At 35.7% G+C, this 25,170-nt stretch overlaps 1 protein-coding gene across 4 annotated transcripts in view; it reads left to right on the top strand.

The window, feature by feature from the left end:
• Positions 1–23,428, top strand: part of YTHDC2 (YTH N6-methyladenosine RNA binding protein C2) — an 82,594-nt gene extending 59,166 nt beyond the window's left edge. For 2 of the 4 annotated variants that reach the window (XM_027100006.1, XM_027099992.1), the window contains exons 27-29: positions 3,153–3,356; positions 4,108–4,290; positions 5,515–6,930. In XM_027100006.1, the coding sequence (XP_026955807.1) occupies positions 3,153–3,356; positions 4,108–4,290; positions 5,515–5,595 (468 nt within the window). In that variant the 3' untranslated portion in view covers positions 5,596–6,930. Of the gene's footprint in view, positions 1–3,152; positions 3,357–4,107; positions 4,291–5,514; positions 6,931–19,982; positions 20,044–22,828 lie in introns of those variants that run through there. The other 2 variants (XR_003431350.1, XM_027099999.1) reach the window with 2 other exon arrangements.
• The last annotated feature ends 1,742 nt before the right edge of the window (positions 23,429–25,170 follow it).

Raw genomic sequence — 25,170 nt, 5'->3', positions numbered from 1 at the left:
GCTGCATTTATTTAGATAGTCTTTAATTTCTCTCAACAGTGTTTTGTGAATTTCAGAGTTCAAATATTACAGTTTTTTTGTTACATTTATTCCTAAATAGTTTATATTTTTGATGCTGTTGTTCTTTTTAAATTTTAAGTTTCAGTTCATTGGTATCATATAGAAATACATTTGATTTTTGTATATTTATCCTATATCCTATGACCTTACTTCACTTATTAATTCTATTAGCTTTTTATGTAGATTTCTCAGGATTTTCTACATGGACAATCATGCTGTTAATAAAGGTAGTTTTACTTCTTTCCTTTCCAAAGTGAACGCCGTTTATTTCTTTTCTTGCCTTATATCTATGGCTAGAACCTGCAATAAAATATTTAATAAAGATGCTGAGAGCTCTCCTCTTTGTCTTGACCTTAGAGGGTAAATCTTAAGTCTTCCACCATTTAGTGGGATGTTTTCTTTTGGATCTAGTTTGATAAGAAGGTTTGTTAGGAATAAGCATTGAATTATACTCAGTGTTTTGTTTTTTTTACATCTATTGAAATGATAACACAATTCTTTTTTTTTTTTTGGTCTGTTAATATAATGGATTTCATTGATTGATTTTCTAATGTTTATACCTCTCTTGGTCATAATCTATTATCCTTTTAAAATATTGCTAGATTTGATTTTGTTCAATCAAAAATTTTGTTAAATGAGGGATCTTTGTTTATGAGAGATATTATTCTCTAGTTATCTTTTCTTATGTTATCTTTGGATGGTTTTGGTATCAGAATAATGCTGTACTCTTAAAGATTAGTTGGGAAGTGTTCCTTCCACTTCAATTTTTTGGAAGAGATGTATAGATTTGGTATTGTTTCTTCCTTAAATGTTTGATAGAATTCACTAGTTAAGTCATTTTTACCTTACCCTAATGTATCCTGAATCAGTATTATGCCCTTTCAGTTACAGTTTGAGAACCTTGCAATAATGTACTTTTATTTTACCCTTCAATCCATTATGTTATTGGTTTCATACATTTTTTTTCAGCATATGTTATAAATGCCACAATGTATTGCTTTTTATTTACATAGTCAATTATCTTTTTATCAAAAGTTAGGAAAATGTCCTGTATATTTACTCAATATTTACAGTTTCCTGTCCTTTTTATTCTTTTGTATTGACACGAATTTCTGTCTTGGATCATATTCTTCTGGCTGAAAACCTTCTTTTAACATTTCTTTAAGTACAGATCTGCAGGAAATGAATTCTTCTAGCTTTTGTGTGAAAATTCTTTTTCACTTTTATTTTTGAAAGATATTTTTACTGTGTATATAATTCTAGGTTGACAGTGACTTTCTTTCATTATTATAATACTAGTAGTTTACATAGTTTCTCATGAGATGTCTACTATCATTCTTATCTTTCTTTCTCCATATATAATTTGTCTTTTTTTCCCTACCTGCTTTTAAGATTTTCTTTTTCCACTGGTTTTCAGCAATTTGATTTTGATATGACTCGGTCTGGTTCTCTTTATATTTCCTGTTTAATCTGTATATTTATAGTTTCCATCAATTTTGGGAAATTTAACACCATTATTTTTCATATTTTTTTTATATCTCATCTCTCCCCCTTCTTCTCTGGAACTCTAGGTATACAAATGTAAGACTACTTGATATTGTTCCACGGGTCACTGATATTCTCTTCATTTTTTTCAGTTGTTTTTGTCTCTTTCCTTCATTTGAGATCATTTCTATTGCTACATCTTTAAATTCACTGATATTTTTATTTGTAATGTTTAATCTGATGTGCATTCTTTTTAGTGTATTTTTACTTCATATATTATATTTTAATCTCCAGAACTTCCTTTGGGTCTTTAAAAAAATACCTTCTATTTCCCCACTCATCACATTTATGTTTCCTCCACCTTCTTGAACATAGCACATAGATTTAGGATAGCTACTTTAAATTCTTATCTCCTAATATCATCATCTGTCAGATCTCACCCTGTTCCTGTTGATTAATCTTTTTCTGGTTGTGTGTCATATTCTCCTGTTGTTTGCATTCCTTAAAATTTTGTTTGGCTGCTATATTTTTGTTGTATTTCTTTAAATAGTGTTAGACATTTTTCTGATACACAGTTAAGTTAGTTGCGATCAGTGTAATCCTTCCGGGATTTGCTTTTAGGCAGTGTTAGGGTGGATCCAGGGCAGTTTTTATTCTGATACTAATTTAGTTCCAGTACTAAGGTATGATCCTTCTGTGGGCTAATGCACTATGTATTACAAGTTCTTTCTCTTCTGTCTGGAATAAGATGAAGTATTCCCAACCGTGTGTGAGCTCTAAGAACTCTTTTCCTTTGGATCTTTCCTGGCCTCAGGTCATTTTTTCTTACCTATGTGCAGGTCACTACTTAGCCAAAAACTTCTGGGAACCCCTTCTGCAGTTCCCTGGGAGTTCTCTTCCCATGAAGCTTCCTTCTATATAATACACTGCCATGGAAAATCTAGTTACCTTGGCCTTTAAACTCTAAGGTCTATGTCTGCAATTCAGTGAGACCATTGGATTCTGTTTGTGTTTCCCTTCCCGCATTTCCTGGAAACTGTATCGAGGCGGTAAGCTGGAGCAATTTTTGTTTTGTTTTCAGACTTCACAAGTTTATTAAAATATTTTCTGAAAGTACATTTGGAGTGTAAATCAAAGTTGGCAAACCAGGATCCTTTCTTTCTTTCTGTCTTTCTTTTTTTGTGGTGTGTGGGCCTCTCACTGTTGTGGCCTCTCCCGTTGTGGAGCACAGGCTCTGGATGCGCAGGCTCAGCGGCCATGGCTCACGGGCCCAGCCGCTCCGTGGCATGTGAGATCTTCCCGGACCAGGGCACAAACCCGTGTCCCCTGCATCAGCAGGCGGACTCTCAACCACTGCGCCACCAGGGAAGCCCAGGATCCTTTCTTGATAAGGGATTTTGAATACTCTGAAAATGAGTGCTTGGTTTTGGCTCTTTAACCTCATTTTGATTGAGCCTTGTGTAGGTTTTCAGGCATGATAGAGCTATTTGCATTTGTTGACTGTTTGGTAAAATATTTTGGTTTATATATTTATGAAGATGTTTAATGGAGCCTATTGATTTTGAAAGGTCAAATTACCTTTCAAGAATTTATACTTCCTTTTTTAGGGCTCAAAATCTCCTTCACCAAGACCAAACATGCCTATTCGATACTTCATAATGAAGAGTAGCAATCTGAGAAACCTTGAAATTTCTCAACAGAAGGGTATCTGGTCTACAACCTCTAGTAATGAGAGGAAGCTAAACCGAGCCTTTTGGGAAAGCAGCATGGTTTACTTGATATTTTCTGTTCAAGGATCTGGACATTTCCAGGTGAGCCATCCTGAAGCAGTAAAAGGGCATTGTTCTTCTGTCTGCAGATTAGATCATTTAAATCATAGAGGTTAAAAAGAAGCTGGCTTTTTATTGCATTGGAATGCAAGAATGCATTGTGCTTGGATGAGGAATATATTGCACCTCTTCAAAGGAATGATGTATAGGGATCCCTTTACTTTTGCCTTGTTTTACCAGAGCTTTTCCAGATAAACAATTTTTCCTTTTGAGACAACTTTAGATTTACTATTTCTCAGGTGGATTAAAAGTAATGAGAAGCGTGACTTTTTGATAAAATGTTTATTTTAAATAGGCCAAAGAGATTAGTTTTGACTGTCAGGAAACTGAGTGTGTTTCTTAACTCATCTTTATTTGATGTATATCTGAATTTATAAAATAATGAATTATTATTTGATATTATTATCATTTTTGGAATTAAAAACCCAGAAGTTACATTGTATCCATTTGTAATGGATAAAGGTGGGTTTAGAACTATGATATATTATTTAGAAAATATCTGTTTGTATTTGAAATTATATTAGAAGGCTGGAATTGGTCTCTCCTCTAAAATTTGCTAATTCATCTTTTTATAAAAAACAATGGTGGCTTTCTGGATTTTTGTTATATATTATTTTTATATTACATTTTTACCTTAAAATAAAAAAAAAAAACTCAGAGTTTCTCAGATAAATTGAATTCAGAGTCTTAATGTCATCCTCACCTTCACCATTTCCCCTCATTTTACCCACAGGGATTTTCTAGAATGTCTTCTGAGATAGGAAGGGAGAAGAGTCAGGACTGGGGTTCAGCTGGACTAGGAGGAGTGTTTAAGGTGGAGTGGATACGAAAAGAAAGTCTTCCCTTTCAGTTTGCACACCATTTACTCAATCCTTGGAATGACAACAAGAAAGTCCAGATAAGCAGAGATGGGCAGGTATGCAATGGCATTTAATATTTTTCTTCCACTCTTCTTTTTGTTTTGTTTGGCTGTTATTCAGTGATTTGTTTGAGGAGCAAATGCAAGAATACAAATCGTATATTCTATGTGCACATGGGGAGATAATGGTTCAGATTTGTAAAAGTGCTAGTTAAAAGCCTACTTTCAAATGTGCCTGACAGAGCTCACTGTTTTTTTTTAACATTTTGTAAATTTGACTTTGCTCTGTCATTGCATATATAAAATCTTTCATAAGTCAATTCTTGGAGGTTCCTGTTTAACTAAAGATATGATCAAAACCTAGTGTAATTCTGAAGTTATTTCACTAAAGTCTAAGGATAACAACAGTATCTAAGTTCTTTATGGCTTTAACTAATGATATAACATAAATAATAACCTTTTAATATTTTTGTGGCTTGTTTTATTTTTATTATGCTTTGCTTTGCCTTCATGATGCTGCTATGTATTTTAAACTAGTTAAGGTGGTGGGAATTAACATATATTGATATATTGACTACTGGGCTAGCTTCTTTATATGAGGTAGTTCAATTCTTAGGCCTAAAATGAGTTATTAGCCAAATATTTTATAGGAGAAAATAGATTCAGAGAATCTATCTAGTCTTGCCTAAGGTCACATCTAATACTTTATTTGAACGAGTGTGACTCAGATCAAATCACCATATGAAAAGTGTTAGGGTTCCTTTTAAGTGCACATGATGTCACAAGGGGACTATAAATGCTCTTTTCAAATATATAAAAATATTTTCATTTTTATTCTATAATAATGATTTTGAAATAAGTCACATTCCTTATAGTCATCCAAGATAGTTTCTTGAGAAAAATACCCCAAACATCTAATATGCTAAGTATCACCATAAACCTTTGGAAGTTTAAGCTGAGTGCTTTTGCTAAATCTCCATGAAAACAAAATTCATTATTTCCAGATAGAAAAAATTGCAGAAGAACTCCCTGGAAATTTCTTACCATTTTGTCACAGAGAGTTGCAATATTTGCAGGTTAACTACAGTCTTGGAAATCTGGAAGTCAATTCTGAATCTTAACGAAAAGAATTAGAGCAATGCATAACATAGGAGTTTAGCATGTTCTTGTAGAAACATGGAATTTGATTTGATTTTCTTACATTTTTATCAGTATAGGTTTTGATGATAAAAAATTCAGTCTAGTCCTTTTTATGTTTATTCTGACTTTTGGTTTATCTAGGAACTAGAACCTCAGGTTGGTGAACAGTTGCTCCAGTTATGGGAACGCCTTTCATTGGGAGAAAAAACCACAACTGATTGACATTCAGGTTATACCATACTTGACTTTGAGTACTGGCAGTATTTGTGATCATTAAGGATATCTTTCAGATTATTTATCTTTTCTTTTTTTCTTCTTTTTCTTCCTCTTCTTCTTCTTTTTTTTTAACCCTTCCAGACTTCTTAGCTTCAGAAGAACATCATGCCTACTCATAACCACTGAATGCACTGACTTCCAAAAACTGAAATGGGGTTGTGTGTTATTCTGAATGGGCTTTTCTGGTTGAAAGTGTTGCTTTAGAACCACCATCTTCATATAAAAGAGAAAAGGATAATTTAATTTTTATAGTGATCATAGGGAATGATTATATGTTTGTTAATATGTTTATAATTGAATGAAATAGAGTTAGTTTCATTATTTAACACAATAGCAGTTAAACATACTTAATTTGAAGTTAAACATTTCATTTGTTTGAAACACTGACTTAGAACTCTTATTGGTGATTTTTTTTAACGCAGAGTAAATTGTTTACTTTTAAGAAAGGTCTGACTATATCTGTCCATCTGAGCAACATTTTAGAAGAGTCAACTCTAAAGATTTATCATTAAAAAACAAGCAAAGAAAAGCAAATGACCAAAATCTAAAAATGTCCCTTTCAAAAATAATGTGTGCTGATTAAGGACTATTCATTGTGCCATTTTTAACCTGAGGCACATTAAGGAAGAAAAAAAAAGAAAGGATGTTCTTTTTTTGCAACTATGAAATGCAGTAAAAATTGAAGAAAGGCAGAATTCCTCCCTGACTTTGATCAGATCAGATTAAGTGCTTAGTTTTATTCCTGGTGCTACCTCTTTTAACCTGATGTGTCCCAAACATTCTTTTCTCCTACATTACAGTCGTCACACATCTCTGATATAAAAACAGTGATTATGATCTCTTTGTTTTGGCTAGAGAAAGTTGATTTAGACAGGTTAAAAATTTAAGTAAATTATACAAGTTGAAAAGAAATGCTCTTAACAGTTACTGGTAGCTTGGTTTCTCTATGTCTTCCAAACTGAAGCCTCCAAACGCCACAATTCTAAATGCCTTCTATTTGTTTTCTAGTACTTTTTATTCTACTTATGTTTCCAGGTAAGATTTCTCTTTTTTTGCATTTGTGGTTTAATAAATGGTGGATAACTTTTTGTAAACCCATGTTAGTGCCAACTCTCATGTATTTCTTTGCCATCTCAGAATTATTTGGTTTGCTCTCTTTACCACAATTGTCTATGAAGTTTCCTTAGACGCTTTCTGAAGGGAAATAGAGGTACAGGGAGAAATCAAAGAAATGTCTTGGTTACTGAGTTCTAAATAGAACAGGTTTGATAGCACTTCTCATGATGCAGTTGGGTCATTGCCATGTAACAAAAAACCAACATGAATATGATTTAAAGACAAAAAGAAAACTCTAAGTCCTCTGCTTCTGTATTTGACAACAAAGAAGTGAAAAATCATGGGTCAACATAAAATCTTGGGAACTCTTCTACTTTCTCTGGGAGAGCATTATATGTTGGTGCATTAGTTTAAAATGTCGGCTGTGACTTTTGCCTGTATTTGTAGGTACAGGATTTTTGTTTGTTTTATACTTTGAAACATAACTGTAAATTAAGCCTATGTGAATTATGTTCCACTATATGCGTATTACACTTCTTTTCCTATTAGAGCAAGTTGTGGTTTTCTGATAATGGATACATTTTGTTTAGGTACATATTTAGCAGTTCACAGTGTCCTAATTTGGAAGTAAGAACTTCTAAAAAATAGAAGTTGTTTTAATTTCCATCTGTTTTCTAATATATATCCCTGTATGTAAATGATGAGTTTGTTGATATTTAAGATGAACACAATTTGAATGTAATTAAAATGCTGTTTTTTGGAAGAGATGAACTTTAAACATACTTATTAAATGAAGTTCTGTTAAATCATTAAAATTTTGTTATTTCTGACACTATATAATAGGACTAAGGTAACAATGATCAACAATACCCCTTGAGATATTAATGAATTTCATACACTTTGAAGAATACTAAATTGCAATAGAAGGTGATGGCCTCATATCAATACCTCCCCCTCAAAAAAAAATTGCCTTATTACGATAGGGGAATGGGGAAAATCCCAAGACGTGTTTTTATATAAAATCCTTTGCTTATTAATAGAATATGTAGCCGTGGACCTTTTGTTCTCAGGACACTGCATGATGGTACTGCATTATTGCATCCACTGAACAACCCAGCTTCACTCTACCAATTACAGCAAAGATAGACAATAAGGAAAGAATAATCTCAAATGAGTACTTCAAGAAAAGGCATGTTCATTTAAGAATTTATGCTCAGAGACTCATTCTTCACCATTTAAAACCTTATATTCTGAGACAGAGAAAGTGTTAAGGAATAAGTCAAATGAACTTAACCCCTGAATCAACACCAGGGTGAAAAACTGGACACATAATTCACAAGTGGCCACACCTCTCAGTCTGAATAAGCTTCCCGCAGCACAGATCCTCACTATGCTCCTGAATTCTCCATGATTCCTCTCTACCCAGAGGACCATACAGTGCAGTCAGTATAGCCAGGGCCACTGGATGCATCATGGTCTTTCTAGCCAAAAATGAATTTCTACTTGGCTGTCTAATAAAATGTCAAATTCTGTATATTCAAAATTGAACTACAGTTCTTTCCCCACAATCTATTCCACTTAAAGCTGTCCTATTTTCAATTGATGCCAGTTTCATTCTTTTGGTTGTTCAGGCCAGAAAACTTGGAGTCATCCATGATTCCTTTATTTCTCTCAAACTAATCCATCAGAAAATTTTCTTGGCTTCACCTTCAAAATATATCTAGACTCCAGCTGTTTCTCACCACATGTGTCATAACTACTCTGGACTGAGCCACCATCATTCCTAAGATGTCTTCCCTTTTCTCCTGTTCCTCATGCCACCAATCTGTTTTCAACACAGAAATCAGTAGTCCTTTAAAAACATTAAATCAGTTCATATTACTCTGTTGCTCAAAACCCTTCAGCGACTCCCCATTTCGCTCAAAGCTAAAGTCCTTATAATGGTATAAGCACCTTTTATGATCTGGTCCCCCATTACATCTCTGAACTTCTCTACTCTACTCTCCTCCTCTGCTCATTCCACTTTAGCCACATTGACCTCCTCACTATTCCTTGAATATACCAGGCACCTTCTAGCATCAGAGACTAGTTTTAGCTATTCACTCTGCCTACTCTTCTCAGAATATCTGTTTGGCCAATTAGTTGTGTCATCATTCAGTGTTAGGTTTACTGTAAATGTTTTAAAAAATTTATTTAACTTCTAGAATTAACAAACAGTAAAATCAAATTTTTCTTAGATGTATAGCTTTATGAATTTTAACACATGTACAGATTTATGTAACTTCCACCACAATCAAGATACAGTTCCATCACCTCCAAAACTCCCTCATGCTACCCCTTTGTAGTTATATACCCTTAACACCTGCCAGCCATTGGTCTGTTCTCTGACATTTCTAGCTTTCTCCTTTTGAGAATATCATTTAAATAAATCATACAGTGTGTAACCTTTTGGGTCTGGTTTCTTTCACTCATCATAATGCCTTTAAGAGTGATCCAAGTTGTGTATATCGAAGTTCATTTCTTTTTATCGTGAGTAGTATTCCATTGTATAGAATGTGCCACATTTTGTTTTTAACCATTTACTTGTCAAATGGTATTTAGATTGTTTTCCATTTTGTGTGTGTGTGTGTGTGATTATAAGTAAAACAGCTAAACATTTGTGTACAGTATTTTGTGTGGAAATATGTTTCCATTTCTTGAGTAAATACCTAGGACTGGGATTGCTGGATCATATGGTAAGTGTATGTTTTATTTTATAAGAAACTGCCAAACTGTTTTCCAGAGTGGCTATACCATTTTTCATTCCTACCAGCGATGTCTTAGAGTTCTTGGTTGCTCCACATACTTGACAGTACTTACTATTGCTAGTATATTTTATTTTCATCATTCTATTAGGTGTGTGATAGCATCTGATCATTGTTTTAAGTTGTATGTCTCTAATGGCTATTAATATTGACCATCTTTTCATGTGCTCTCTTAGTCTCTTTAGGATGCTATAACAAAATACTACAAATTGTGTGGCTTGTAAACAACCAAAATTTATTTCTCATAGCTCTGGAGCCTGGAAGGCCAAGATCAAGGTGCCAACATGGTTGAGTTTGGGTGCAAGCCCTCTTCCTGCTTGCAGATTGCTGACTTCTTACTGTGTCTTCACATGGTAGAAGGGGATTTTAAAGGCACTAATCTCATTCATAAGGGCTCAGCCCTCATCGTCTAATCACCTGCCAAAGGTCCCAGAAAGATTCCTAATATCATCACATTGGGCATTAGAATTTCAACATAAGAATTTTGAGGGCACACAAACATTCAGCCTCTAGCAGTCACCCTCCATCTTTGGTGAAGTACCTGTCTAAGTGTTTTGACCATTTAAAAATTAAATCATTTGTTTTCTTACTGTTGAGTTTGGGGATTTCATTATATTTTTGGAATACAAGTTCTTTGTCAGATATGTGATTAAAAATTTATTTTTCTCTCTGTAGCTTTTAATTCTCATAACAGTATTTTTTGTATTTTTAAATTTTTTTAAAAAATCAGTTTTTTTTCTTTTATGAATCATGATTTAGGTGTCATCTAAGAAGTCTTTTGCCTAATCCTTAGTCATGAAGATTTTCTCCTATGTTTCCTTCTAAAAGTTCTGTAGTTATATGTCTTATATTTAGATTCATGATCCATTTTGGGTTAATATTTGTACAGGTTGTGATATTTAGGTTGAGGTTTATTTTTAATGCATATGAATGTCCAGTGGTTTCAACACCATTGTTGAAAACTTTACCTTTATTGAATTGTCTTTGCACCTTTGACAAAAATCAGTTTGCCTATTTCTTTGGCTCTATTTCTGGACTCTCTATTATGTCCCATTGATTTATATATTTGTCCTTCACCAATACTGAAGTCTTGATTATTGGTGTTTTAGAGTAATTTTTAAAAATTGGGTAGTGAGCACTTGCACTTCTAACCAAGATGGGGAGTAACATGGACCGTATTTACTTTCTTTCCTGAAACAACATTAAAAAAATAAGACAAAATACATGAAGCTGCAGTTTTCAAGACACTGGACATCAGGTGAAGGACAGTAATTCCTGAGACATAGGAAACAAACAAGGTGAGTCCTACAATTGCCCAAGCTTACTGCCTCAGAGGGTTTCCAGACTGTGGCATAGGGAGGGGAACTGAAGCAGAACTTGAAAGTTTCTGAGTTGAGGAGACAGAGGTTAGAGTGGGGAAACCAGAGCAGCTAGAGTTCATAGAAGAGAAGACCAGAGAGGGTAGAACTGCATAGCAGGTGAACCCCAGAGATCTGTCGGTCTCCGTGGAATACTCATCAGAGTGCCGATCAGGTCATGCATGCACAGAAACTGCCTGAGGTCAGGAAAAGAACCATCTGAAAGGATTAAAGGGAATAGTGCCTGGTGCTTATAAAAGGCTAGTAATAGTAACTCTTCTCACTAGCCAGACGTAAAAATTCAAAAAAAGGCAGAAAAGAGGAAAAAAGAAAGAACAAATGGAAATAACAAATGGAAACAAAATAAATAGAAAACAAATAATGAGATGATAGACTCAAACATAACAAAAGCAATAATCATATTAATGTCTAAAAATCCCAGTTAAAAGGGAGAGCTTGTCAGACTGGATAAAAAAAAAATCAAGACTCAATTACATGATGCCTACAAGAAATATACTTTAAATGTGAAAACAAATAGGTTAAAAGTTTTAAAAAATGGGAGAAGTTATACCATGCTACTATTAGTAAACAAACAAACAAAAACCTAGAATGGCAGTAGAATTCAGAGCAATGACTATAAAGACAGGGTTGAAGACAGGCAGTTAGTAATAATACAAGGATCAATTGACATAATCCTAAATATGTAGGCACCTAATTAAAAGAGCTTCAAAATACTTAAGTGAAAGTTGATAGAACTGAAAGGATAAGTTCACAATATTGTCAGATTTCAATACCTCTCTCTCAATAGTTGATAGAAAAAGTAAGCAAAAAATCAGCAAATATATTGTAGACTTGAAGAACACTATCAACCAAATTGACCTAATTAACATTTATAGAACTTACCAACCAACAGCAGCAGGATATACACTCTTTTCAAGTACACACAGAATATCATGATAGACCACTTTGTGGACCATGACACAAATCTCAATACATTTATTTATTAATTTATTTTTTCTTGTGGTAAGAGCATTTAACATGAGGTCTACCCTCACCAAATTTTTAAGTGTACAATACAATAATGTTAACTATAGGCATGGTGTTGTACAGCAGATTTCTAGAACTTATTCATCTCCATTTCCCACTCCCCCTGTTCCCTGGCAACCATTATTGTATTCTCTGTCTCTATGATTTTGACTACTTTAAATACCTCATAAAGTGAATGATGCAGTATTTGTCCTCCTGTAACTGGTTTATTTTAGTTAGCATAATGTTCTCCAGGTTCATTCATGGTGTTGTGTTTGGCAGGATTTCCTTCCTTTTCAAGGCTGGATAATATTTCATTGTAGGTATGTACCACATTTTCTTTATCCATTCATCTTTTGATAGACATTTAGGTTGTTTCTGTATCTTGGCTATTGTGAATAATAATACAGTAAACACAGAGTGCACATGTCTCTTTGAGATCCTGATTTCAGTTCTCTTGAATATATCCAGAAGTGGCATTGCTGGATCATATGATAATTCTATTTTTGAGAAATCTCAATAAATTTAAAAATGTTTCCGGTCATACAAAGTATGTTCTCTAACCACAATGGACTTAAATTAGAAATGAGTAATGTCCTACTTTAAACCAGCTAGAAAAAGCAACGTTTTCTCGCTAGTTTCCTCATAAGCTCCAGGATTGACTCTCATTGGATCAATTGGTCATGTGCTTATCTCTATACCAATCACTATGCTAATTGGCCAAATCTGTGTCAAGTATTCACCCCAAACACATGGACCAAGAATAGAAGAGAAATGATCCTCTAAAGGGATATCAAAGTAATATTACCAGAATAAGCATTCTGGGGAAGGCAAAATTATTAGCTATCCACTACCAAAAGCTACTAGAACTAATTAGTGTGTTTAACGAGGTTGCGGGATACAGGGTCAGTTTTTAAAAAGTGGATTTGTATACAATTGTAGATTAAAAGAAATAACATTTATAGTAACATTAAAAATATCAAATACCTAGGAATAACTGACAAAAGATGTGGAAAAACTTGTGAAAGTTTTTGTACTTGTGAAAAGTACAAAATATTGCTGAGAGAAAGAAGACCTAAAAAGCAACTTGCGACTTAAACTTGTTCATGGGTTGGAAGACTCAGTATCATTAAGATGTCAGATCTCTTCAAACTCTTTATTTAACAAAATCTCAATCAAAATCCCATAAGCCTTTTTTGTAGGTATTGACAAATTTCATGTGGATTGCAAAGGATCTAGAGTAGCCAAAACAACTCTGAAAAGGAACAACTTCAGAGGACTCACAGTACCTGATTTCAAGATTCATAAAAAACTATAGTACATAAAACAGCTTGATATTGGCATACGGATAGGCAGGTAGATCAATTGAACATAATAGAGAGTCCAGAAGTAAACCCAACATCTAGGGATAACTGATTTTTTTAAAAAAAAAGGGCACAGAAATGCGCAGGGGAGGCTGAGGCTGAGGGTCTGGGGATCACACTTGGAGAACCACTATCCAGAGGAGACACATTGCAGCCCAACATCTCCAGCCTGCCTGACTTTAAACCAGGCCCAAATTTGAGAAGCTCAGGATCAAGCTGCTTGCCTGGACTTCCCAAAGGATAAGAAGACCGAATATATTGAGGGACATCTATAATTCTACCATCTGGAAAGCCCTAATCTATAGAAATGAAGCCGTGGGACTGACAGGGTCTTGGTGCTTCAGCTGGGTGTCAGGCCTGTGCCTCTGAGGTGGGAGAGCTGAGTTCAGGACATTGGTCAACCAAAGACCTTCCGGCGCCACGTAATACCAAATGGCAAAAGCTCTCCCAGAGATCTCCACCTCAATGCTAAGACCCAGCTCCAATCAATGACCAGCAAGCTACAGTGCTGGACACCCTATGCCAAACAACTAGCAAGACGAGAACACAGCCCCACCCATTAACAGAGAGGCTGCCTAAAATCATAAGGTCACAGACACCCCAAAACACACCACTGGACACAGTCCTGCCCACCAGAAAGACAAGATCCAGCTTCATCCACCAGAACACAGTCAAGAGTCCCCTCCACCAGGAAGCCTATGCAACCCACTGAATCAACCTAAGCCACTGGGGGCAGACACCAAAAACAACAGTAACTACGAATGTGCAGCCTGTGAAAAGGAGACCCCAAATACAGTAAGTTAGGTAAAATGACAAGACAGAGGAACACACAGCAGATGAAGGAGCAAGGCAAAAACTCACCAGACAAAAGAAATGAAGAGGAAATAAGCAGTCTACCTGAAAAAGAATTCAGAGTAATGATAATAAAGAAGATCCAAAATCTTGGAAATAGAATGAAGAAAATACAAGAAACATTTAACAAGGACCTAGAAGAACTACAGAACAAACAGTGATGAACAACACAATAAATGAAATTAAAAATTCTCTAGAAGGAATCAATAGCAGAATAACTGAGGCAGAAGAACAGATAAGTGACCTAGAAGATAAAATAGTGGAAATAACTACTGCAGGGCAGAATAAAGAAGAAAGAATGAAAGGAACTGAGGACAGTCTCAGAGGCTTCTGGGACAACATTAAAGGCACCAACATTCGAATTATAGGGGTCCCAGAAAAGAAGAGAAAAAGAAAGGGACTGAGAAAATATTTGATGAGATTATAGTTGGAAACTTCCCTAATATGGGAAAGGAAATGATCAATCAAGTCCAGGAAGCACAGAGAGTCCCATACAGGATAAATCCAAGGAGAAACATGCCAAGACACATATTAATCAAACTATCAAAAATTAAACACAAAAAATATTAAAAGCAGCAAGGGAAAAAACCCAAATAACATACAAGAGAACCCCATAAGGTTAACAGCTGATCTTTCAGCAGAAACTCTGGAAGCCAGAAGGGAGTGGCAAGACATATTTAAAGTGATGAAAGGGAAAAACCTACAACCAAGATTACTCTACCCAGCAAGGATATCATTCAGATTTGACAGAGAAATTAAAACCTTTACAGACAAGCAAAACCTAAGAGAATTCATCAGCCCCAAACCAGCTTTACAACAAATGCTAAAGGAACTTCTCTAGGCGGGAAACACAAGAGAAGGAAAAGATCTACAATAACAAACTGAAAACAATTAAGAAAATGGTAATAGGAACATACATATCGATAATTATCTTAAAAGTAAATGGATTAAATGCTCCAACCAAAAGACACAGACTGGCTGAATGGATACAAAAACAAGAGATATATTTGCTATCTACAAGAGACCCACTTCAGACCTAGGAACACATACAGACTGAAAGTGAGGGGGTGGAAAAAGATATTCCATGCAAATGGAAATCAAAAGAAAGCTGGAGTAGTAATTCTCATATCAAACAAAATAGACTTTAAAATAAAGACTATCACAAGAGACAAGAAAGGACACTACATAATGATCAAGGGGTCAATCTAAGAAGATATAACAATTGTAAATATTTATGCACCCAGCATAGGAGCACCTCAATACATAAGGCAAATGCTAACAGCCATAAAAGGGGAAATCAACAGTAACACCATTATAGTAGGGGACTTTAACACCCCACTTTCACCAATGGACAGATCATCCAAAATGAAAATAAGGAAACACAAGCTTTAAATGATACATTAAGCAAGATGGACTTAATTGATATTTACAGGACATTCCATCCAAAAACAACAGAATACAGTTTCTTCTCAAGTGCTCATGGAACATTCTCCAGGATCATATCTTGGGTCACAAATTAAGCCTGGTAAATTTAAGAAAATTGAAATCATATCAAGTATATTTTCTGACCATAATGCTATGAGACTAGATATCAATTACAGGAAAAAATCTGTGAAAAAATACAAACACATGGAGGCTAAACAATACACTACTTAATAACCAAGAGATCACTGAAGATGTCGAAGAGGAAATCAAAAAATACCTAGAAACAAATGACAATAAAAATATACGCCCGAAAACCTATGGATGTAGCAAATGCAGTTCTAAGAGGGAAGTTTATAGCAATACAATCCTACCTCAAGAAACAAGAAACATCTCAAATAAACAACCTAACCCTACACCTAAAGCAATTAGAGAAAGATGAACAAAAATCCCCAAAGTTAGCAGAAGAAACCATAAAGATCAGATCAGAAATAAATGAAGAAGAAATGAAGGAAACAATCGCAAAGATCAGTAAAACTAAAAGATGGTTCTTTGAGAAGATAAACAAAATTGATAAACCATTAGCCAGACTAATCAAGAATAAAAGGGAGAAGACTCATCAATAGAATTAGAAATGAAAAAGAAGTAACAATGGACACTGCAGAAATACAAAGGATCAGGAGAGATTACTACAAGCAACTCTATGCCAAAAATGGACAACTTGGAAGAAATAGACAAATTCTTAGAAAAGCACAACCTTCTGAGACTGAACCAGGAAGAAATAGAAAATATAAACACACCAATCACAAGCACTGAAATTGAGACTGTGATTTAAAATCTTCCAAAAAACAAAAGCCCAGGACCAGGTGGTATCACAGGTGAATTCTATCAAACATTTAGAGAAGGGCTAACACCTATACTTCTCAAACTCTTCCAAAATATAGCAGAGGGAGGAACACTCCCAAACTCCTTCTATGAGACCACCATCACCCTGATACCAAAACCAGACAAAGATGTCACAAAGAAAGAAGACTACAGGCCGATATCACTGATGAACATAGATGCAAAATCCTCAACAAAATACTAGCAAACAGAATCCAACAGCACATTAAAAGGATCACATGCCATGATCAAGTGGGGTTTATCCCAGGAATGGAAGGATTTCTCAATATATGCAAATCAATCAATGTGATACACCATATTAACAAATTAAAGGAGAAAAACCATATGATCATCTCAATAGATGCAGGAAAAGCTTTCGACAAAATTCAACACCCATTTATGATAAAAATCATCCAGAAAGTAGGCATACAGGAAACTTACATCAATATAATAAAGGCCATATATGACAAACCTACAGCTAACCTCGTTCTCAGGGGTGAAAAACTGAAACCATTTCCTCTAAGATCAGGAACAAAACAAGGTTGTCCACTCTTACCACTATTATTCAACATAGTTCTGGAAGTTTTAGCCACATCAATCACAAAAGAAAAAGAAATAAAAGGAATCCAAATCAGAAAAGAAGAAGTAAAGCTGTCACTGTTTGCAGATGACATGATACTATACATAGAGAATCCTAAAGACTCTACCAGAAAATTACTAGAACTAATCAATGAATTTGGTATAGTAGCAAGATACAAAATTAATGCACAGAAATCTGTGTGTTGTATTTCTATACACTAATGATGAAAAATCTGAAACATAAATTAAGGAAACACTCTGATCTACCATTGCAACAAAAAGAATAAAATACCTAGGAATAAACCTACCTAAGGAGACAAAATACCTGTATGCAGAAAACTATAAGACACTGATGAAAGAAATTAAAGATGATACAAACAGATGACAATATACCATGTCCTTGGACTGGAGGAATCAACATTGTGAAAATGACTATACTACACAAAGCAATCTACAAATTCAATGCAATCCCTATCAAACTACCAATGGCATTTTTCACAGAACGAGAACAAAAAATTTCACAATTTGTATGGAAACACAAAAGACCCTGAATAGCCAAAGCAGTCTTGAGAAAGAAAAACGGAGCTGGAGGAATCAGGCTCCCTGATTTCAGACTATACTACAAAGCTACAGTAATGAAGACAGTATGGTACTGGCACAAAAACAGAAATATAGATCAATGGAACAGGATACAAAGCCCAGAATTAAACCCATGCACATATGGTCACCTTATTTTTGATAAAGGAGGCAAGATTATACAATGGAGAAAAGACAGCCTCTTCAATAAGTGGTGCTGGGAAAACTGGACAGCTGCATGTCAAGAATGAACTTAGAACATTCCCTAACACCACACAGAAAAATAAACTCAAAATGGATTAAAGACCTAAACGTAAGGCCAGACACTATAAAACTCTTAGAGGAAAACATAGGCAGAACATTCTCTGACATAAATCACAGCAAGATCCTTTCTGACCCACCTCCCAGAGAAATGGAAATTAAAAAAATAAACAAATGGGACCTAATGAAAGTTAAGAGCTTTTGCACAGCAAAGGAAACCATAAACAAGACAAAAAGACAACCCTCAGAATGGGAGAAAATATTTGCAAATGAAGCAACTGACAAAGGATTAATCTCCAAAATTTACAGGCAGCTCAATATCGAAAAACCAAACAACCCAATCCAAAAATGGGCAGATGATCTAAACAGACATTTCTCCAAAGAAGATATACAGATTGCCCACAAACAGATGAAAGATGCTCAACATCACTAATCATTAGAGAAATGCAAATCCATACTACAATGAGATACCACCTCACACCAGTCAGAATAGCCATCATCAAAAAATCTACAAACAATAAATGCTGGAGAGGGTGTGGAGAAAAGGGGACTCTCTTGCACTGTTGGCGGGAATGTAAATTGATACAACCACTATGGAGAACAGTATGGAGGTTCCTTAAAAACTAAAAATAGAACTACCATACAACCCAGCAATCCCACTACTGGGCATATACCCTGAAAAAACCATAATTCAGAAAGAGTCATGTACCACAATGTTCATTGCAGCTCTATTTACAATAGCCAGGACATGGAAGCAACCTAAGTGTCCATCGACAGATGAATGGATAAAGAAGATGTGGCACATATACACCATGGAATATTACTGAGCCATAAAAAGAAACGAAATTGAGTTATTTGTAATGAGGTGGATGGACCTAGAGTCCGTCATACAGATTGAAGTAAGTCAGAAAGAGAGAAACAAATACTGTATGCTGACACATATATATGGAATGTAAAACAAAAAAATAATAAGTTTCTGAAGAACCTAGGGGCAGGACAGGAATAAATACACAGATGTAGAGAATGGACTTGAGGACGCCAGGAGGGGGAGAGGTAAGCTGGGACGAAGTGAGAGAGTGGCATGGACTTATATATACTACCAAATGTAAAATAGAGAGGTAGTGGGAAGCAGCTTCATAGCACAGGGAGATCAGCTCAGTGCTTTGTGACCACCTAGAGAGATGGGATAGGGCGCAAGATGGAAGAGATATGGAGATGTATGTATATGTATAGTTGAATCACTTTGTAATAAAGCAGAAATTAACACACCATTGTGAAGCAATTATACTCCAATAAAGATGTTAAAATAAATAAATAAAATCAAGGGCACAAAGGCAATATTGTGGAGAAAGTGTACCCCTTTCAATAAATGTGATGGAACAATTGGGTATCCATATACAAAATAATGAGCTTAGATCCATACTTCACATAATATATAAAAATTAACTCCTAATGGAACATAAGATTAAAATATAAGAGCTAAAACTATAGAACTTGTAGAAGAAAACAGGAGAAAATCTTCCTTCGTTTCCAGAATTTTTAGATCCACTATCTCTAAAAGAACAAAAGGATAAATTTGGCTTCATCAAAATTTAAAACTTCTCTTCTTTAAAAGACACTATTAAGAGAATGAAAACACAAGCTGTAGACCGTGAGAAAACATTTGGAAGACATACATTTAATAAAGGACTGGTATCCAGAACACTTAAATTCTCCAAAATCTATAATAGGAAAAACAACCCAATTTAAAAATTGGGCCATTTCAACAGGTAGTTCACCAAAGAAGATACAGAGAAGACAAATAAGCACATGAAAAAGATGCACAATACCATTAGTCATTAGGAAGTTAAAGCTGCAATGAGATACGATTATGTATCTAGTAGAATAGCTAAAATGATAAAGACTGGCCATGCAAATGTTGGCAAGGACAGGGAGAAATTGGATTTCTCAGTCCAATGTAAAATGATACAACCACTTTAGAAAATAGTTTGGCATTTTCTTAAAAATTTAAACATGCACTTACCACATTCCAGTCCTAGGTATTGACATAATTTTTCCTCACTGTTTTGCATATTTTAATTATAGTTATTATCAGATACTTTAATTGCTTTTTGATTCACTGTTTTCATGTCTGCCTTCTTCTCTGTCCACAGACATTCCTTGGAGGTGAGGAATCTTTCAATTTTATATGCTGAGTTTCTTGCCCAGTGTTTAGTAAGCACTTAATAAATATTTGCTAAGAAATTACCAAGAGCAATAATGAAAATAGCAATGAGAAAAAGTCATTATTTAATATGAATTTTACCTAGTCGTTTTTATAGTACAGTATAATATTTTATTTATTTTCACTTAAAATTATATGATGATGTTCCCCCATGGTATTGCAGACTTCTGATTCATTCATAGTAATGGCTATATAATATTGAATACATTTCATTTTTTTAGAATAAAATTATTTCATTTATTTTTCTCTATTATGAATAGTATTATTGCAAATATTTTCTTATTTTAAATAATTTCATTAGGACAGATACCCAGGAGTAGTATTACTAGATGAGAGGGTATGAACAATTCTACTATGTATTTCAAGGTGTACTTAGCTACAAGTGGAGGATATAGTTCCTTAAACAGAATGATTTGGGTATGGAAATGGTCTTAGCTATACCTGGATAATTTTTTTTAAATTTCTTTTATTTATTTTTTGTTCTAGTTTTATTGAGATGTAATCGACATATAGCACTGTATAAGTTTAAGGCGTACAGCATAATGATTTGACTTACATACATCTTGAGTGATTATCACAATAAGTTTAGTGAACAAAAAATTTTATTTTTAAATCAGGGAAATAATCTTTTTAAAAATTAGGCCTATTCTGTTTGGGTTTGAAAACACACACAAACCTGTTGGTGGTTCTTTCCCTTTCGTGTGGCAGTTTCTTAAAAAATGATTCTATAGTTACAATTAATTTTTCTCAGAACATGTTTCATCTCCCCTTAATTCATCCTAGTTAACCATCAGAAACACTTATGTGAGTATGTAAATATATAGAATCCTTTATCTTGTTCCAAAGTGTATTTGAGATTGTACTAAACAAATTCTGGTGTGAAACATAGGGGAAAATAACAAAATAAGCAATGACTTATTGTATAAACAGCAAAACATAGGGTCATCAGTTAAGAGAAGTGTGCATATAAGACTGACTTATACTGCTGTAATGCACTGTCAATACTTGATCATCTTTAGAGATGTGACTTCTGGAAATTTTAGTTTTCAGTCTTTTGTTTTAAGTAGAAGTGCTGGTAAGTAAATGATAAAATATGTTGTATTGAATGAAAGTTAACTTTTGGGTCACCCCTAAGAATTTGGTGTGTGTATCAATCAAAAAGTTTGGTGTAACTTAATTGTAAGCAACACATTCTGACTTAAGCTGTAAAGGAATTTATTTGAAGGATGTCAAAACAGTTTAGAGAACTGATAGGATTAAATATATGGAAATGGGCAGGGGAGTGTGTAGATGGAGTTAGAGCCAAGGAAAAGTCAGTCCAGGATCTTACCACTGGCTTTGCTGCCACTGGACACTGACAATGCTAGATTCCCACTTCTTTCTTCAATGACTTTCCCAGTCTCCTCTGTATCTTTTCCCCACCCTCTCAAGAATCAAAATTGGTGGGAGCGAATGACTGGCCAAGTGGGTCAAAGAGTAGGAAGCAGAAGCATCTGGCCTCTTCTGCCATGGACAGTGGGACCCTGCCTCCCAACCACCCAAATACAATGAAGTATCCCTCCCAAGAACAAGGAGGTTTGAATTATGGTTAGATTTTTTTTTTTTAAGGGAGACATAGATCTGTTATAGCATCTACTGATTCCTGATGATTATAGTATCATTTTTTATTTTCCCAGTGGTTGAAATAATGTAAACAGTGGAGGTTCTTAACCTGTGGCCCATGCATGATTGGAGAGGCCTCGACAGGGCCATATGTTCCCTGAAATTGTATGCAGAATTTAGGTATATATGACTTTATCATTTTTTGGGGAATCTCCAAGAGGCCCACAATGTATAAAAAGTTAAGAAATACAGGCGCTTCCCTGGTAGCACAGTGGTTAAGAATCCGCCTACCCATGCAGGGACACGGGTTAGAGCCCTTGGTCCAGGAAGATCCCACATGCCGCGGAGCAACTAAGCCCATGTGCCACAGCTACTGAGCCTGCGCTCTAGAGCCTGTGCTCCGCAACAAGAGGAGCCACGGCAATGAGAAGCCCGCCCAACTGCATTGAAGAGTAGCCCCCACTCTCTGCAACTAAAGCCCGCGCACAGCAACGAAGACCCAATTCAACCAAAAACAAATAATTAAAAAAAAAAAAAACTGCCTGGAATGTTCTACATAATTACTTTCTCCTTGTGAAATTTCATTTTGTTTGTATTAATTATCCCTAGTATTATTTCCTTTTTTCCACTAGATGGTGGTATTGCATGGTGCTTTCAAACTTCAATCGTAAGCTTTATAGACATGAATGAAAAAGTGCAGTGATTTAAATGGCACGTTCTCAAGAACATTTTAGGGTTGGAAGGAATTTAAGAAATCACAAAGTGCATGATTTTTTTTTTTTAACAGATGAAGAACCTAATGCCCAAAGGTTAAGGGAGAGCTTTGACGGAAAACAGGACTTTGGAAAAGTCAAAAGGATGCCCTGATGGGGAGGAACACTTGGAGCTGGGGCTCTTCTTCAGTCGTAACATACTTTAAGGATATGCCTCTGGCTGCTGAGGGACCAGGGTGATACTGGTTGTGGACTTGGATTCTTTGGCTCTGAGACATGTCTATATTTCAGTTACAATCATGACTTAAAAGCCGGTCCTTCTCCCCTGAGGCAGAAGGTGTCCTAGTAATGCTGAGAGGCTTTGGTTAAGGAGGGAGCTTGCCCAGAGCCTTCCTTGTAACTAACCTTCCCTACCCCCTTCACGTACCTTATAGTTATGTACTTTATGTTCTCTCCACAGCCAAAGGTAACACTATAAATGTGTGGATACGGAGGATTGATGACACATAAGGAACATATTGTAAATACTGGTGTTTGGAGTCCTCAGACATGAAGAGAGACAAAACCCAAGTCAAATGGGGAGACCACTTGGGCAAAGTGGCTATACAGATTCTCTGCAGCATCCCTTGTGTACAGACCACTAAACAAAGGCATGAAGAAGAGCCGTGGCGTGTGCTCAGGACCCACCTCTCTAGAGTATAACCCTTCCATATTTCTTTCCCCAAAATTCTTTTTTTTGCCAAGACTGCGTGGCTTGCAGGATCTAAATAATTCCCTGGCCAGGGATGGAACATGGGCTCAGGGCAGTGAAAGCACCAAGTCCTAACCACTGGACAGCCAGGGAATTCCCCTTTTCCCCCCCAAATTCTTGAAGTGCCTAAATCTCCAAAAGATGTGCTATTTTCCCCTCTACTTCCTTGTTCTCTTTTTCCTCCAGTCCTTTCTGACTTTGGTAATATCCTCAGCCACACTCCAGCCAAGACAGGAACTAAAGTGCTCACTGTTCACACCTCTTTCCACTGAAGCTAATAATATTGAGTCAATAAAGTGTCCTTTAAAAGAATAATCTTTTCATTTGCACTGATAAACATACCTAACTATATCTAAAACTCAATGTTGTGTCTTAAATTATAGTGAGCAATTGTGAAGGTTGCTATGATGGCTAGACCTTGACTCTACAGATCACTCTCCTTTGTGCCCAGGATACTGGCTTTTATGTCCTCTGACTTCTTGTTGGGCTTGGCCAATGGAAGGCAACAGTGAGAAATGGGAAGGTGAGAAGATAGAGAGCTGAGAATTTATTTCCCTACATCCGTCTGCTAGGTCATTGGGCAGGTTCTCTGTGTCCTTGATCTTCTACTAAAAGCCACAGCTCCTGTCAGATAGCTCTATCCTACAGCTGGGACCTTCTGGTTTCCAGCGACTTCTTGTTCCTTCCTTTGCTCCATCTGGTCTAGGGGTGGTAGTAGCCTCCTGTTCTTGCCAGTCATTGGGTACTTCATTCCCCCTTGTTGTTTTTCCTTAACCTTGAGTCCTTTGTAAATAGGCACTTCATAAAAATCTCTTCAATCTTTCCATCTGTTTTCAGTCAAAACCCTGACCTGTTCAATGAAACTTTATTGAATTTCAGTAGTATGAGATTCCTTATTAACATCTGTGATGATGGATTTATATGTGAATTTTCAAATTGGAGCATTAATGGTCAAGTTTTATTAGATTTAGTTTGAAAACATTTACTGAGTGCCAGGTATGGCATTGATGAGGCTTAGGCCATGCTGCCTCAAAATATGCCCTTTGGCATATTAATCATTTTGAATTAAAGTTATTTAAGACACAGCTGGTACAAGAAGGACACTTTGATTTCCATTTGTCCCCCTGAAAGCAGGAAATAAATCTCCCATGTGAAAGGTACCATCACTGTACCAGGAGGGAGAGAGACATCCTGATCACTAGAGACAGGGAATTCAGGGCCAAGAAGGCTGTATAAACAAACCTTGTTACTTCTTTACTAATTTACTACTCCAAGCCCAAACCCCTTTGTCTTGTCATTTCTTCATGAATTTACTGTTTCTTTGTCTAAAAGGTGTAAAAGCTGCCTGCTTTTGTCACTTTTATGGATCCTATATCTATGGGACCACCCTAAATATAAAATTAAATTTGTTTTTTTTTTTTCCTCCTGTTAATCTGCCTTGTGTCAGTTTAATTATTAGACCAGCCAAAAGAACCAACAGGGATAAGGGTAAAGTTTCCCCTCCCTGACAAAATGAGGCACTTCAGTTTCTCATTATGTATTATCCTCATCACAACCCTCTAGGTTGAACTGAGGGCTTTATAGCTGAAACTTTTTAGGCATTAACATAATAGTTGAACATTGACATTTTTTACTGTGTATGTATCTGTATGTGTGTTTTAAAACACTATCATAAAAATCCATTATTTACTGCTAGTCATAGTTTCTATGTAGGCACTCTGGTACGTTACCCAGATACCTGTTGAGGAAGGAAACAGGTCCCCTCTCTGCCTGGGCTGCTGGCAGAAAGCCCTCAGATGTCAGCCCCTTGTGGGTACTGCCTCAGTTGAAGAGAACTGCCTTGCCCAAGCCATGCCTGCTTTCCAGGGTGGCCCATCTCCAGTGACTGATTGACGTTTGGGGTATAAATGTTTAGGCCTCTTGTCCCAACTTGAGACAACTCTGAAGGGTCATTCCAGCTTCAAGACTTTCTGTAGAGAGGGCTGAGACCTCCACTGAGATTGCATTGTGGCTCATCTTCTCCCTCTGCCCAACTCTGCTTCTTTGCTTCC

Source organism: Aethalodelphis obliquidens, unplaced genomic scaffold (genome assembly GCF_003676395.1).
Source record: "Aethalodelphis obliquidens isolate GAN/ISIS:26980383/991018 unplaced genomic scaffold, ASM367639v1 scaffold4, whole genome shotgun sequence".
Taxonomy (NCBI): Eukaryota; Metazoa; Chordata; class Mammalia; order Artiodactyla; family Delphinidae; genus Aethalodelphis; species Aethalodelphis obliquidens.
Note: the sequence above shows the minus strand (reverse complement) of the source record. Positions and strands in the feature narration are given on the sequence as shown.